Source organism: Xiphophorus hellerii, chromosome 3, assembly GCF_003331165.1.
Source record: "Xiphophorus hellerii strain 12219 chromosome 3, Xiphophorus_hellerii-4.1, whole genome shotgun sequence".
NCBI classification, from domain to species: Eukaryota; Metazoa; Chordata; class Actinopteri; order Cyprinodontiformes; family Poeciliidae; genus Xiphophorus; species Xiphophorus hellerii.
This window is the reverse complement of record NC_045674.1, coordinates 13450224-13465880: the sequence shown is the minus strand read 5'-3', so window position 1 is coordinate 13465880 and position 15657 is coordinate 13450224. Positions and strand designations below refer to the sequence as shown.

General features: G+C 36.6%; 2 protein-coding genes across 3 annotated transcripts; both read right to left on the bottom strand.

Annotated features, from left to right (window-relative positions):
• Positions 1–880: 880 nt before the first annotated feature.
• On the bottom strand, positions 881–4842 carry LOC116717859 (glutathione S-transferase kappa 1). Of its 2 annotated transcripts, none has more exons than XR_004338824.1 (7): positions 4434–4842; positions 4273–4354; positions 4042–4170; positions 2763–2908; positions 2559–2668; positions 2372–2465; positions 881–1305 (listed from the first exon to the last, which is right to left on the bottom strand). XR_004338824.1 is itself a non-coding variant. In XM_032559501.1 (7 exons), exons 1-7 carry the CDS (start codon positions 4500–4502, stop codon positions 1256–1258), a joined length of 687 nt encoding a protein of 228 aa, XP_032415392.1. In that variant the 5' UTR covers positions 4503–4841; the 3' UTR covers positions 881–1255. The 2 variants fall into 2 exon arrangements, 1 of the variants encoding a protein (XP_032415392.1); XM_032559501.1 differs by having other exon boundaries at positions 2552–2668; positions 4434–4841.
• An 808-nt stretch (positions 4843–5650) lies between these two features.
• Positions 5651–14539, bottom strand: rap1gapl (RAP1 GTPase activating protein-like). Its single transcript, XM_032554691.1, has 19 exons — positions 13997–14539; positions 13842–13874; positions 13631–13724; positions 13428–13463; positions 13288–13335; positions 12939–13133; positions 12750–12847; positions 12295–12373; positions 11823–11876; positions 11553–11636; positions 11339–11439; positions 10197–10326; positions 9924–10085; positions 8933–9004; positions 7808–7894; positions 7527–7682; positions 6455–6538; positions 6349–6368; positions 5651–6272 (listed from the first exon to the last, which is right to left on the bottom strand). The coding sequence occupies exons 1-19, from the start codon at positions 14065–14067 to the stop codon at positions 6215–6217; spliced, it is 1662 nt and encodes a 553-aa protein (XP_032410582.1). The 5' UTR covers positions 14068–14539; the 3' UTR covers positions 5651–6214.
• Positions 14540–15657: the final 1118 nt, after the last annotated feature.

Here is a 15657-nt window from a genome sequence, read left to right as displayed (position 1 = left end):
ATTTACTCAAGCGTTTGTCTCAAGTTGATTTGACAGCCCTTGGAGTGTGTTGACAAATCTTCTAACCACGACAGCAAATTGTGTTTTGAACAATAGTGGCCACAAACCAATATCTCATGTCTGCACATTTCTACGGCTGACTGAACCAGAGAGTGGCATATCTGCTTTACTCAAAGCCAGTTTAATAAGAAATATTTCCGAACTGTTTTTACAGAAGTAATATAACGCTGCTGGGACCAGTGAAGATCGGCCATTTGTGGTCATGACTCACAAACATCAACTGGTTCTCCTGCCCGTCAGGTAAACAAATGTCCGCATCCTCAAATTATATAAGCAAATAAAGCTGCGATTGTATCAGAAGTTAAACTTCATATGAAGGGCGCGACAACCTACCAACTGTTACTGTTTTCCTTTAAAATAAAGGTACCTGTTGTTCTTGCAAGAAAAATTACCAGTGAATCAAAAATTTTAATAACAGTCTTTTTTACTCTTTTCATATATATATTTTTTTTAGATAAAATCACTTGTGTGGATTATTTTCTGCATTACTCACTCTTCATATTAGATTAGTAGAATAGATAACATCTGATATTTTCTTCGCTGAATTTTTAGTTCAACCACTTATAATACAAAATTTGAAGAGAAAGATTGAAACGTTAAAAGTCGCAGAGATTAAATCCTTGATGTTTCTGTGCTCTTATGCTATATTTACTCTTCTACTTTATCACATGTACTTTTACTTGTACGGTTAATTTCGCTCTGTCCATCTTTTTAATTAATGTACCGGTAATCTACCATAATGACTGTAATGGGGAAATAACTGTGTTCAGATTTAGGGAGAGTATTTTCTAAAATCTTAAAGGTTCACAGACTTTCATCAGATCAAGAAAGGGTTTATTAAAGATTTATTTATTTATTAGAAACACAAACATCAGCTTTGTTCTGGTCTTTGACAAAAAGCCATTCATTTATTTGACTCCATTAATCCCATCCCTCTGAATCAAACCAATGGACAGACTGCAACATAAGTCACAGAGCCACATCAACAGCAGGGCTAACAATAAACATAACCTGTTAGCACCTAAATGTAGTGAAAGCTGCTGCAAGGAACATTATTTTCAGAAAAATTGTATTTTTGATTTTCTGGCTCAAACAAAAATTATGTAGACTAAATTAAATTAAACAGATTAATTTCAGAAGGCACAGCTTAGAAAATCTGTGTTGGCTGGAATAGTGAGTTAAATGAGCTCTGATCTCAAAGCTTGGAGGCAGAGCTGTCTGGGTTAGGTCCCAACCACTTCTCTCCTGCAACAAACAAAAACAAATTACCTTTTAGAATACAATGCATGTATCTGATTCTGTAGATATATGCAAAATCAGAAACAAATGAGACCATCTTTTCAGACTCTAAACAGCTGGAGTATGGAAACACCTAATCATACAAAATCCCAAGATTTTAGTGAATCGCAAATTCATCCGGAATCTGCATTTTTTTTAAATGAGTGCAATGTTAAAGTTCAGTTAATGTCCTATGGCACATTAAGTCATACTGTGTAAGTAAAGGTACCTTATGCCTCATATTTTTTTCTAAATAGTTACAGTCATCCTGGCCATCATAATTTTGTGTGTTTATTAGCCGCTTTAAACCCTCCATTCTCCTGAAATGATTACACCACAAACAATTACAGGGATTTTATGAACAAGAGTTATGTGCAAATATTGGAATTCCTTTTGGCATTGTGGGCCAAAATTAAACACACAGGCTCAACTATATACACTCCCTTTAATATATGTATATATCTGACTTAGCAAATTTTATCTCGACTACAAACATCAGTTTTAGTATATTTTAAAACTGTTCTGCACAAAAAAAGCAGAGTTTGTTTAAATTGGTTGGTTTCCAGGCTCAATCCTGTATTTTAAACATAATCCATACATATTTAGCATAACGAGCTTTGCAAAAAATAAATTAGCTTTGCAAAAAATTAATTTCAATGTGAAATTTATGCCTAAAAGTTGAATCCATGATTGGAAACCAAACAATTTAAAGGAGCTCCACCATTTCTGATGAGAAATACTCAACTAGGATTATGCCAGACGTTTGTTGTTGAATGTTAGGGGAAAGTTGCTCAGGGGCATTTAAGCAAACATTAGTGGGGTGTGTGTCTGTATGTCTGATTTTATATGTAGAATTTTGCACACAAACATCTCCAACTTGAATACGCAATTATAGGTTTGATTTAAAAAAAACGCGCTGAAGTTATGTTATCATTCCACCCTAAAAATGATTCAAATAAATAATTCAAATCCAAAATTCCTACATTCAAGTCAATGATGATTTGACATATCTACAGTATTTTCTGTTTCTCACCAATGCAGTTGGCCATGAGCTCAAATCTGTCAGATCCAAAAAACATCTCGGGTTTTCCATCAATATGACAAATCAGCATTGGGAAACCAAATGCCTGGGGAAAAAAAAATCACAAGTATTGTTTCTTTAAAATAAACTCATTTCTCTTCAAAGTACAACGAAAGCAAAAGCACCACCAACCCCATACTTGAGTGCCTCCTCTGTTGAGTGTTTAAGCTTATCTTTGATCTCCTGCGAGGTGCACAACTTTAGCGCTTTTTCAATCTCACTGTCACTCAGTCCTGCTTTTTTGGCTGCCTGGGGGAAAGAAAAAAAACACAACAGATAGAAATGAATGCAACTCAAAATCTAATCAGAAATGGGACCAATGCGTGTGTTTTTAAGCAACAACCTCAGAGAAGGATTCAGGTTTAGTGGCGTCTTTGTCCTCACTCCAGATCCTCCTCCACAGCTCCCTGGAAACCTGCTCCACCTGCTTGTCTCCACCTTGCTCCATATGCTGCACTGCTGTCACAAACCGCATCGCAGACAAAGTTCCTAAAAAGAAAAGAAATATTCGGTGTTATTTGTCAAAAAATTCCTGATAAATCACAGATTGTTTTTACTGCACTGTTTAAATAACAGCTAGCAATTAAATCAAGTTGAGTTTTCTGGTCTTTATTTTATCATCATTTAGCTCTTGAAATTGGTTTTACTGCATCTCCTCACATTGCTAATGCTAATTGCTAATTTTAGAAAATAACTTATTTTAATTTTTTGTACAACCTGGGAAAGAAATACTGACTTTATTTTGCAGCAACAGATACATTCACGTGATTGTATTTTTACTCTAATGGAACTTGGACAGGGTTTAGATACGAATCAGACACTCCTCCATTTTTATTGCTTCGAAGGTCTTTGTCAACATCCCAATGCTGAGTAAGAAATGTTGGTTTCAAACTCTCTTATATCCACAAACATTTAGGGGTCCTCATACTGGAGGACCCACTCCTTATCCTTTTAGTTTGCAGGACTTCTGTCGCACATAGAACCATTTCATCCTCACCATTGGACTACATAAAGCTTGAGTGATCCAGTGCTGCATTTCTTTTCCCCCACAATGATCAAAGGTATTAAAATAGGACACTGCATTTAGATAATGATAGACAGAATTAAAGTTGCCTTAAGTTACCCCTCTTGGTTACTTTGGTTTATGTTTCATGAGTTATTTATATTTTTACATGTGTAAAAATGGCATTTGAACATACAATGAAAATAATAAAAGTCTGAAAATGTAAATGTTTCCATTTTTTCTTTCCTTTTCCAAACCTGGAAACCAGGTTCTTCACATTCTGGACATTTGAGTGCAGAAGTAATAATCTTGACCTGAAATATGACATAATGCTGCACAATATATCGAACGGCAGTCATCACTGCAGTATTATGTGTGAATAATTGCAATCTTAAAGGAATGCTGGGATGCAATCATTTCTAGGAAATAATATTTCAAGCTTTTTGTTGCTGCCTTGTGGCTTTTGCACTTTGCTGACCTGTCTGTGCTACTGTAACTTACTAAGTCCTACTTATTTAATTAGAAACTATAACATTTAAGAGACTGACTAAATGTAAGTACCTCAGTAGCTACCTGTCTGATCAGAGCCCAACAGAGTACCCATGCTGATAGTGTTTACCTTTTTTGAACATGACCTCAAATGGGTCAGTAGGTGGGTGTAAAGGGACGTCAAAGTACTTGGACGCGCGGTGAAGATCTTTAGTCATGTAGGAAAATTTGTTGGGAACTAACCCAGGAGGCTTGTTTCCTGTCATAAAAGACACAGATTATTTTCCAGTCCATTCCACGAGGATATAAACATGCACATGGCCTTTAATTTACACTTTCAAGGTCTTTCATGCTCACTGACCTGCTCCATGCATGATGCCTCCGAGAAACGCAGGACGAAACTTCAGCTCGATGTTCCACACGTTTCTGTAGCGACAGATGACCTGGGAATACAAGGCATAGTTTTAAACACCCCAAAATACGGACTGGACCTGCAGGACGAGTGAGGAGGAAGACACAAACCTCAAACCCGAGCCAGGAGTAAGGTGAGACCACATCATAGAACAGCTCCACCACTTTCTTTGAGGTCATCTTCAGGTCTTTACCTTTGCAAATGCTAACCCTTACGTTTAGATTTACACTAACTTACTCTGTGCAGGTTAAAGTTCTTGTGCTGCTCTCTCAAGCAACCTTGGCGAATCTCCAAGTGAGTCAAAGTTGAACTAACCTGACGCAGAGCAACCTAGCATGGCGTTTGTAGTTCGGCAGAAAAATGATAAACAAACACAGCGCAAGTCCGTTAGCAATTAGCCACAGCGCTGCAACTGGTTACTCAAACTGGCTCAACAATTAGCCCCAGTCCAACCATCAGAAAAAAACCCCTACTACTCTAAAGTAGCATCTCTCTTTTTCTGGTTCTTAATGGCTGGCCAACAACGTTACTTTGCGATCCTGCCATCTACTGGTAGAGTGCTGCACAGGAAATATATATATAGATATATATATATATATATCTATATATATATATATATATATGTGTGTGTGTGTGTGTGTGTGTGTGTGTAGTTCAGAGATGTTAATGTTCGTTTATTTCCTATACAGAACTCTACCAGTAGATGGTATATAAAATAATAAAAAAGAATAAACAGAACAGATATGGATCTTTATACTAAATAAATATTCTCAAATTAAAGACTGTATTTTTCCAAATGTGTTGAGTGTGAGTTTATGCTACAGTGAGAAATTTAAGTCATTGCAGGCTATTTTAAGCATATTTAGCAGGGATCTCAATGTGCCACTATAATAGCCTCATCTCTTGTACAAAACTGTTAGATGTATAGATTTTTTTTCTGTGCTTTTATAGTTTACTCTTTCCTGACTTTTTTTGCTAGACATCATTCCAAATGGTAAAGACTTACTTCCTTGTTACTGTGTTAATGCTTTAATTTTATAGAGGCACTAGTGTACACTCACCTGATATAGGTCCATCCTTCTCTTAATATATTTAGTCAATCAAACTTGATTCTTTCTTTCCCTCTCACTTTCTTTATTATGAGCAAGGACTGCCACCTACTGGCAAAAATCCCTTTTTTTTAAAAAGCTAGGATTTTCTTTTGTGATAATTTGTAAATGCTTATTTGCTGAAATGCTACATACTAATGTTACACACAAAAAGACAACATTACAAGCAAAATTATCAGTTAGTTTGGAGCAAGTTGAAATATCCAAAAATCTTCAGCATTTGTAGCCATTGTCACTTTATTTAATGTAAAACTCAAACAGCTCTAAACCTTTATTCTGCTCTGCATGCCAAACAAAAACACCCAAACTCACAAGTTTTTGCTTCATTCAAAACATGCTTTATGAGTCATTTCTGATTTACATTTGTTCATATGTTGATACTAAATGTAATCTTTAAAGTAGTGTAATATGGGCATCATAAATAACTAAAGTGACAACTTCTCCAGATTAATGGACAGTTTTATTTGTACTTTCAGGTCAATCTCTAAAGCTCTATGTTATTAATTAATTAGTCTCTATTGTATTAATATAAATGAATCACCAAAGTCAAACTAAATGTTAGCTGTTAAAATAACCGTAATCTTTTTTGTGGCGTTCTCAATAATTTACATTTTAAATGTTCTCATTAATCTAAAATGTCCCTATGATTGTATAATAAATATATTTTCTACAAAATCTACTTTTAAATTCTCTTTACAAACAGGTAATTCACAGGTATGACAAAGGTAAAAAGCTAGTCTAAATTGTTATGTGGATCTAGAATCTCCAATTAAAGGTTTTCTTTATGTCTCCTCTTGAGGACTTGCTTGATCTTTGAGTTCAGCTGTTCCAGAGCTGTCACTGAAAAAAAGAAGCAGTTTCATATTTTCATCTCAGGGCACAATGTCAGAAAACCTCTCTGACTGTTTTGGCTTACTTCTCTGCATCTTTGTCCACCTGCAAAAGGAAGAAAACGCTTCAATCTTTTTCTATTAAAAATGATAATCATTCAGTGTAATTAAATGCTCTAAAAATATTGTTACCTTTGGCTTTTGTGATGAATTTCCAGTGTTCTTCCTGGGAACACCCAGAGTCTCAAATGAATGGCTTCGCACTCTGATGGCTCGCTAATGAAACAATGATTTTGGAGAAGAAAATGATCAAATATTTACAGGTAGTTCAGGGCTTTTGAGATGAGGTTTTTGGTAAACGAATATTTGCAGTTAATATTTTAACTGCAGAACATAACTCACTTAGTATAAAAACAGATTAAGTTCCCCCATGGGGCGAAAACCAAAGTGGACTTTTACCTTCTTAAACATATTTGATATTTTATGAACCTTTAAACTGTTGTCACATTTGTCTGTGTCAGCTGTTATTTTAAAAGCGATGATTGTATACATGTGAAATGGAAGTAGGAGGTAGTGCATCCTAATCCTCCTGTGCAGAAGCATTTTAAGTGAGATTTACTGCTGTGGTGAACATGGAAGTATGAGATTGAACCTTTTACCTCCAAAAAATGTTTTTCCTCCAGACCCCTTCAAAATAAGCTCAGGACCTTCAGATTAATCCAAAAATAACCTCCTATTTTACACAAAATGTTTCCTGAAACGTTTTTGTTACTTTGGCTACAGTAATAGTTTGTTCACAAATAATTTTTTCTCTTGCCTGCAGAAAGTGTCTCAGAATTTTTTTTATTAAGCAATGTGAAAATCAATAAAATAGCATTAAATCAGTATACTGCTTTTGCTTTTTACTGACATTTACTTCATAAGTTTGAAAGTTACTCTCACTGGAAATGTTTTGCATGTCTGGCCCATGTTTCACACAGGACAATCACACATGGTGCCTCCAGCCTCCATTTCCTATTTGAATATTCAGTGACTTTTGTATTATATTCTGCTCAATGCAAAATAATCTGCCATGGAGTTACTTAGGATTATGGAAGTCTTGGTTTCTGTCAGACAAGCAGTTTTTTATTTATAAAAAAACCCAAAGTGTCTACTTCTGATAGGATATTGTTAATAACCTTTGAACAGAACCTCACTTTAAAAGTCCAGAACTGTTCTTCTTAGTAAATTATGTGATTAGTTTCTTTGCAGTGCCAGTATTCACCTTAAAATTTTCAATAAAACCTCCACTTCCTTCAGGTGGGCCTCTTGTGCTCTCAGAAGGTGGGGCTGCAGCGACTGATGGATCTCCCATCATGCATCGGGAACGGCTGAAGAGTTCATTATACAAGCTCTCCAGGAGTGACGAGCGTGTACGCAGCTTAACATGAGAGGAGCAGGCGCCAGAAAATTTTTATTAAATTTTTATAAGAGGAAAACAAATTACAGAACAGGTCTGGGTGTCATTAAAGAGTACTAATGAAAACACTTTTTTTCTCATGCTACCTCCAGTCTGCTGAACTGTTCTGCCTTATAGCAGGCGATCTCTGCATTGATGAGCTTGGTGAGCAGAAATTCCCTCAGCTGTGAATGCTTAAACAAAAGAAAGGGAGAACAATTTATCATTGTGACACAGTTGCATAAATCATATGCAGAAAAGATCCAATAAAGTTAAGCCTTAACAGACTGACAGTGAAATTGAGACCATAAACAAAAACTTTAAACCACCTCTTATATCTTTATTTTCTTTTCTAACTTACTTCTAATCATGTACCGTGGTTTTGATAAACATATTTCTTTGATATTTGGCTGATTTCTCTTTTCTTTTTGTCCAGTACCTGTAGCAGTCCATTAGAGCTTGTAGTGCAGTACTTATAAAATGAGAAAAGTGAACAAGAGGAAGGAAAATTAACAGGTGTCAGGCCTAAAACAGTCATCAACATTGTCTGAATGTAATAACTTTAAGATAAAGAAAGATCTTTAGGAAAAACTTAACACAGAACTTAGAAATCAACTGAGAAATGGCAACAAATCTGATCCTTGTGACAAACTGTCAGTACAGTAAAGCTTAAATATTCAATTCACAAATGTTTCTCTGCTAAATTATAATATATGTGTTGATGTTATGGGCTTACGGACATTTTAATATCTGAGTGAGTAGAGGTAGTTGATTCAAATATTGATTCAACATTTTTACGATATAAGTAATCTGTTTTTTACTGAATCCTGAAACTACTTCAATCTAATCCAAAGTGTGCAAAGATTTTATAATGTCTCTACTTATTTAAAAAAAGATTATGACAAAATAGAAAAGTTTTAGAACAAAAGGTTTGCCTTTATACAAACTTTTCTTTTGTTCAAAGAAAAGTTTGAATTAAACAAAACTTTTTGTTTCTTTTTCCATCCCACGTTGGACTGCTGAACTCCAAATGAGGTGAAAAGCAGCCAACACCCAAAGAAAAACGTTAAACTGTTGAGAACTATTGACCAAGACCACTTCACAAATAAGAGGAAAGTCTAATCCAGCAGATGATTAGCCAGCCAGTGTGCACATCTGTGCCTGAAACGCCTAACTTCAAGAAACAAAAACCCTAAATAATAAAATAAAACAGTGAAAATGAAGCGTCTTACATCTGTAAAAAGTGGAGGATCTGGGATGACGGGACCAAAAGGAGGAACGTCTTCTCTGGCTGTAACAGACACCTGGGAAATACACCACAGGACAGCATTTAAATCTTCAAGATCCTTCATTTAAATCATCATTAGATCATTGAAATACTCTGAACAGCATAAAAATATTCATTTTCATCTATAGTGACTAGAAAAAATATCACTTTCTCTAATGATACCATCAACCAAGGTTAAACTTCCCTTCTGTCTTCAAACATTGTTTACGTCCCCTTTTCATTGGATACAGACATTGAACGCTATGCATTATTGGGAAGAAGAAACATGAAAAAAAATACCAGAGAAAATGGAGAAGCTGTGGAAAGTTAAGGCCACAATTCTTCCACAAGTCATTGGTGAACTCTGAAACCTCTTCTGGGAACCCCTTTGAAAGAATTAATGTTCACCTCTTAAAAATGTTTCCACATTTTGTTACATTAAAACCACAAAATTTAATGTACTTTACAGGGATTGTATTTGATATTCCACAATTTTTCTTACTTTAACTCCAAATACTCCAATCCCCTAATGATGTTGCCATTAGCATGTTTAATGTTTTGTTCAGACTGTGTTGGATTCCCTCTGTGTTTGGTGTTTGGCATGTGGTAAAATTACACAGATAAACTCCGTTTACTGACTAGGAGCAATTTTTTTGTACTGTATTTTATTTACGGCTGTCAGAGTAACAACATGTTCACGTGATCCAGGCATATGCTTCGTTTTCCATTCACTCCACAATTGCGCACTACTTTGTGTTGATCCATCAAGTTAAATCTCAATAAAAACTCTGAAGTTGGTTATAAAGTGCCAAAATGGGCCAAACTTAATAGCATTTTTTAACTATAGACAAAACTGTAGGAAACAAGGATAAAAAGGACCATATTAGACCTCACTGTCCAAAATGTTGATCACATTATGTGGATAAATAATTAAGCTGAAACTGGTTCACGCTCACCTGGTAGGCAGCTCCGCCCTCCTTCTCCTCCTTCTGAACCCTCCGCACCACCACGAAGCAGTGCAGGAAGTGAGACTTGATGACATCACACAAAAAAGGGGTCTGTCCCTCCTGGTACACCAACGCTACAATGTCATTACCAATGTGTCTTTTTCTCTGTAACTAAGAAAGAGAGAAAAAGAGGAAATATCTTCAGTCTCGGCTCTGGAAACTTTTTGTCTTCCAGTTAAATTGTCTGGAGATAATTTGGACCAAAAAGACGTGAGGTAAGACCTGCTGAGGGTCAGCCTCTGTGTAAGGCAGCTTGGTTGCAACATGAAACATGATTTCTCTGCCATTAAAGGAAGTGAAGACTGCTTCATTTCCTGTCTGGCCGTGACACACATCCAGTCCTCCTCTGAAGCTAAAAAAGACAAATAAATCACACTGTAAGACCAAAATTATGTTTTCAAAACTACAGTTTTGTGACTAATTATTTTTGTGATTTAGTCGTAATTAATAACAAAATCTAAGTGCTAAAGGCTGGGTGCAGACTCCAACTACTGTGTAGTTGCATCCAAAGAATTAAAACAAGTTCATCCATTTCAATGGTTCAATTTAAAAAGGGAAACTCATATCAATTCAAGGTGGTATGTTTAAAAATAAGTGGTTGTGCCAAATTATAATCTTTAAGTTCAGCTTCTTAAAAAATAGGAAAATTGATTTTAAGACAAATGTTTTTTATGATCTGTAAAATCATCTGGATGACATGCAGCCTTGAAAGATGACAAAAGCTAAAAGCATTCCTTCGGAAGATTGTTGTTCAGAGAGTGATGTATCCAAGTGAACAATTATAAGTTGAGTGGAAGCGAAAACTATGGTAAGCGAAGACACACAAGTGAAATAGACATCCACAAGCTTGAGAAGATTGTGAAGGCACATCCATGCTGCAGACTCCACAGCATGGAAAACATAAGACATTCAATAATGTATGATTTTTACTGTTGAAATTGAATTATTCTGTAAATTATTTTGTTTTACCCCCAACCACAATTCAAAGATGTTTCTAACTTAACCTGAAAACACAGATCCAGATGACTTTGCTCTTTATGGCTAAAGTTTAGACACCCATATTCTTTTTGGTGATGAATTTAGTGAATCAGACCTTAATAATAAGACTAACATTTAAACATTTCCTCTGTTTAGCAAGAAATGCAGCATTGACTCACACCTCATAGGAATCTGATAGGAAACTTGATTGTGCAATGTGTGTACACATTACAAATCTACAGTCTCAGGAGAGATTTTTTAGTTTCTCAGACTAAAAAGAGTGTGGACAGCATTTCTTCTACAGTTTTACTGATGGACTACATACAATGCTTACCTAATGGAAATGCATAAAATCATGTTTTAAATTGTTTTCAAATGAACTTTACCCTGTGAATCCCTGCAGCTGAATTGTGCCTCCCAGGACTGACAGGAACTCCCTGAACTTCTCACTCTCCTTGTTGTTACTCAGTATGTCCTCTTCTGTGAACTACAGAGACACAAAGCAGGTATGTGAAAGGAAGGAGATGTGATATTGTGTCATATTTTAGCTGTTTCTGCTTTCTCTTGTTTGTTTGGGGGTTTTTTTTAAGGTAACATTACCTGCCCTTCCTTTTGATACAAAACACCAAACTTGAAATTAGAAGACACTCTGTGCTCATCAAATGCTGCTATTAGGTCTGGAGCCTGAAGGATGAAGGAGGTCAAAGTCAAGCTGCCTATCTCTTTAGACAGAAACGATTTCTAAGTTTCACTTGGAAAAGTACATTTATAAAATGAGGTGTCTCTGAAGTCGGCCTTTGTTATTATTACCAACAGGTCATATTAATATCATCTGTCATATTACTACGTGTGATCAAACCGGAGGATTACCTTGAGGTAGCTGACCACGTCAAACTTGGAAACCGTCACTTTATCAGACAGCCTCTGTAAAGAATATAAATGTAAATAATTTAAAAATTTACCGTTTCTGCTATTCTAAGCCTCATTTTGACTTCTTTTGAGAGTAATTATTTGGCATATTGATATTCAACCTTCAGTTTGAAGGATGAATACCAATCTTCACACTGAAGGTTGATATACAGTGTGAATATTGACACACTGAATATCAACCATGTAACTGTTATGCATCTGTTACATAACAGAAAAAATAACCTTTATAAATGAACCTTGACACAGAGCTTGATTAATTTCTATGACTAAGGAAAGCTAACGGTACAAATATAATGCCTAAGATAAGATGAGAACTTTTATTTGTAATGCATGCTACTACTTTAATAAACGTTTTGTACTGTAAATAATAAAACTCTTTTGTTCTTAATTGCTTATTTTTAATTCACTGTACCTTTGCTAACTCTACAGCAGACGGCATGTTGGTAAAAAGGGACAAAGAGAAAGTGCCATGCAGGGAGCACTCTTTCATCCTGGGTAAGAGAAAAAAACAACATTAGTTTTTATACAGTAAATGTTTTTGTGTAGAGTTGCTCATATTTAACACCACAAATAGACATTTTTAAAAAATAACTTAACATCTTCACACTAAACAAGATCAGAGTAAATCATATATTACCAAAAGTACTGGGGCAGGCTTTCAAATTATTGAAAATGTACAACATTTAAATTTTGTTGTAGATGCCACAATGACAACAAAGAAACCTCAAATGTGAAACCCTCTGTCAGAAAGCTAAAGCCTGGCTAAAATGTGTCATCAACAAGACAATAATGCACAACGCAATACATGCATAACAGATAAAATAACCTTTATAAACACATCAAACTTTTCAATAGACTAAAATTGACCTTAGAATCACACGTAGTTTGTTCTCTTCCTCCTCCAAACATACAGAGAGAACCAGAGGCCCCAGTGATGGATCCATGGCGATGAATGAATGGTGATACTGTTGGGAGGGGAAAAGGTCGTTAAACATGAAAATCATTCTTCCAACTGTACCGTATTAAAGTTTGGCCTTAAAGCGAGGCCTTACTCACTCGAGAACGGAAAAACTCATGGTAGATTTTGGCCTCTCCATCCCTCTCCATGATGTCGTAGCTCTCCGGATCAAAGCCATGGTGGGAGGAGGGACTCACATCTCTGAGCTTTTCCAGCGGCGGGTCGATCCAGTAGCCTCCCAGTTTGGAGGGAAGAATGAGAGGCAGATCTTCACCTATGTTCAAAAGCTGAGACTAAAACACACACAAAAGAAGCTCTGGATAAGGTGGAAAATTAGTGTTATGGGGTAAACATATTATAGTGATTATGAAACACTAGTATCAACACGCACGTACCGCCATGCAGAGGGAGTCAGCTGAGTTATTCTCTACTGTCATGACGACTTACCTTCAGAGGAAGTGGGAATTCACATCGCTGCTCATCGATCCTGCTGCCCTGATGGACAAGAGCACCGATGATAAAGCTCCTCTGTTCAGACATCAGCCGATACACACTCACTGTATAAGATCAATCACACTGAAACTCACCTGCAGCTTTGCAATGATTTCAAACAGTTCTGCGTCCTGCACACACATGCATTCAAAGAGAAAGGGAAGGAGGAACATGGAGGGGGAACAGGAACATGATTAATGCATTAAAAACACATAACTATGACTTCTCCTGCATGCACAAATGAAATTCTTACACATGTTTTACCAGAAGTAAAGGGAGAACATTATAGGGAAATCACCCTTTGGTTGTTGCTGGTAGAAAGAATAGGCTTGTTGCCAGCAGTGGTTGGAGAGTCCAGAGCCTCCAGAATGTTGTCCTCCACAGACTCAGGTCTGCAGCAACAGGTTGATTTACTCAACAAGTGTGCACAATTTGTCAACCTCTACTCCAGCTCATCCAGGACACAATGAAGTTAAAATGCTGCTGGTAAAGGAGAAAAAATGCCTCACCTTGTCTCATCCCCACAGGTGAATCTGTCCACACTTTAACAAGAAACTTAGTTGGTTAATTTACTTTTTCAAAAAAAATAAAATAAATCATTTTAAATTAAAAGCAATTTGACTGACTTTTTGAGAACAAAGTCCAAACATGAGTCTATACTCACCCGCCATATGCCCCAAAAGTGAAACTTCTCTTTCTAGAGAAGGACATGTCATTCCTCTTTTCTCTCTCCATGGCTTTGGTGTCACCATGAATGTTTCTACATGCCAGCTTGGAACCGAGTCAATCAGGGCTGCCTAAGGTTGAATTAATTCACTCTATCATTCTGTCTCTCCTCCTCCTGTTTCTGCTCCCCCCTGCCACTCACTCATTTAAGCCTCCCTTTCCTCCCTCCGTCCTGTTGTCAGACAAACAGGCAGCGTTAACCCGCTCATGGTCACACGTGCAGCCTCGCTCAAGCTGCCTCAGTCATGCAGCCTCTTTACGCCACTGATCCCACAGAAACCCAAATGTGGTGGTTTATCGCAGATGGACTCTGCTTAAAGATAGAGCTGGAAATAAAGAAATGAGTGACACTTTTTTTTTTCTTTCCCTCCCGGATCCGTTACCCTTTGAGTCAGTGAGAATCATCAATTATTGACAGCGCACACAGCGAGGGTGAGGAGGTAGACAGCAGGGGAGGGAGAGGTGGAGACTGCAGGGGAACATCAGAAAGGAAAGGGAGGGAAAGAAACTGAAAGAAAGGAAGATGTAGATAAAGGAGGTGGGACTATTCTAATAGCCTTAAAGGAGGGACATGACTGTAAATTATTGTTTGTGCAAGTTAATAGTAAAACTTCAGCAGTAATAAAATGGATACAATTTATGTTTGACAGATTTGGCTCCAATAATCCGATAATCAGTCTCTTGTACATTATTCAAATTCCTTAAATCTTTTCACAATTTGTAATGTTGCCACCACAAACGTCATTGTGTTTAAGTAGGATTTTATGTGACAGATTAACACATATTAGTTGGGAGCCTAGCGGAAAAACAGGTTACAGATTTTGTTTTCTGACTTTGCCTTTTTTTGTCACACTTAATTTTCTTAATTTTATCTGGATTAATTTTGGCCCGTTCTTCATGTGCTTGTTTTAAACGATAAACAGCATAATGTCTAATGCTTACTGTTTAAGTCGAGTCGGTAAGCATTAGCTTACCGACTCGACCACAGAAAACAAATCCTGTGGTTTGTTTTCTGTTGCGCAAGAATCTTTCCTTGGTTATTTTGTGACCTCCTAGGTGACTCTTTGATGCACTCTGAGTAATTGGGAGAGCTCGCCACTGTTTTCCCATGTTCTCCATTTCTTTCTGTGGTTTGCTGGAGCCCTGACCTTTTGTAGCCTTTTCCAAACTGATATATGTCAGTGATTTTGTTTCTCAACTGTTCTTGAATCTTTTTAGGAATTAAATGTGCTACCTGTGTAGATCTTTGAACCTACTTCATCTTGTGAGACAGATTCTACTCAAGCAATTTATTCAAAAGGTTGGTGTGACTGCCACTTTGACAATTTTTCCCATGCGAAAGAAATGATCTCAGCGGGGTTTTCTGTTCAATAAATGTACTAAATAAAATGACCCCTGCCCCCCCCCCCAAAAAAAAACCTTCCACTTCACCAAAAAAAATTAAGCGAAAGCAACTTATGCAGAGCTTTTCCCTCTTGTAAGTGTATCACGAAGTAGTCCCTCTCAATTGGCTATTTGTTTACGATTCAAATTCAAAGTTGCCCTCATTACTGTAGTTTTACAGCAGGGGGGGGAGACGGCTTATCATTGGCTACTGAA

Bases quoted from the DNA above. Each gene is read 5' to 3' on its own strand.
- LOC116717859 (XM_032559501.1), bottom strand. From the start codon at position 4,502: ATGACCTCAAAGAAAGTGGTGGAGCTGTTCTATGATGTGGTCTCACCT. The intron at 4,355-4,433 runs GTTTGTGTCTTC...TTGTATTCCCAG, and splicing joins ACTCCTGGCTCGGGTTTGAG to GTCATCTGTCGCTACAGAAA. The intron at 4,171-4,272 runs GTCAGTGAGCAT...CTTTTATGACAG, and splicing joins AGGCATCATGCATGGAGCAG to GAAACAAGCCTCCTGGGTTA.
- rap1gapl (XM_032554691.1), bottom strand. From the start codon at position 14,067: ATGGAGAGAGAAAAGAGGAATGACATGTCCTTCTCTAGAAAGAGAAGT. The intron at 12,848-12,938 runs GTGAGTAAGGCC...CCCTCCCAACAG, and splicing joins ATGAGTTTTTCCGTTCTCGA to TATCACCATTCATTCATCGC. The intron at 6,273-6,348 runs GTAAGCCAAAAC...TCTTTTTTTCAG, and splicing joins GTGGACAAAGATGCAGAGAA to TGACAGCTCTGGAACAGCTG.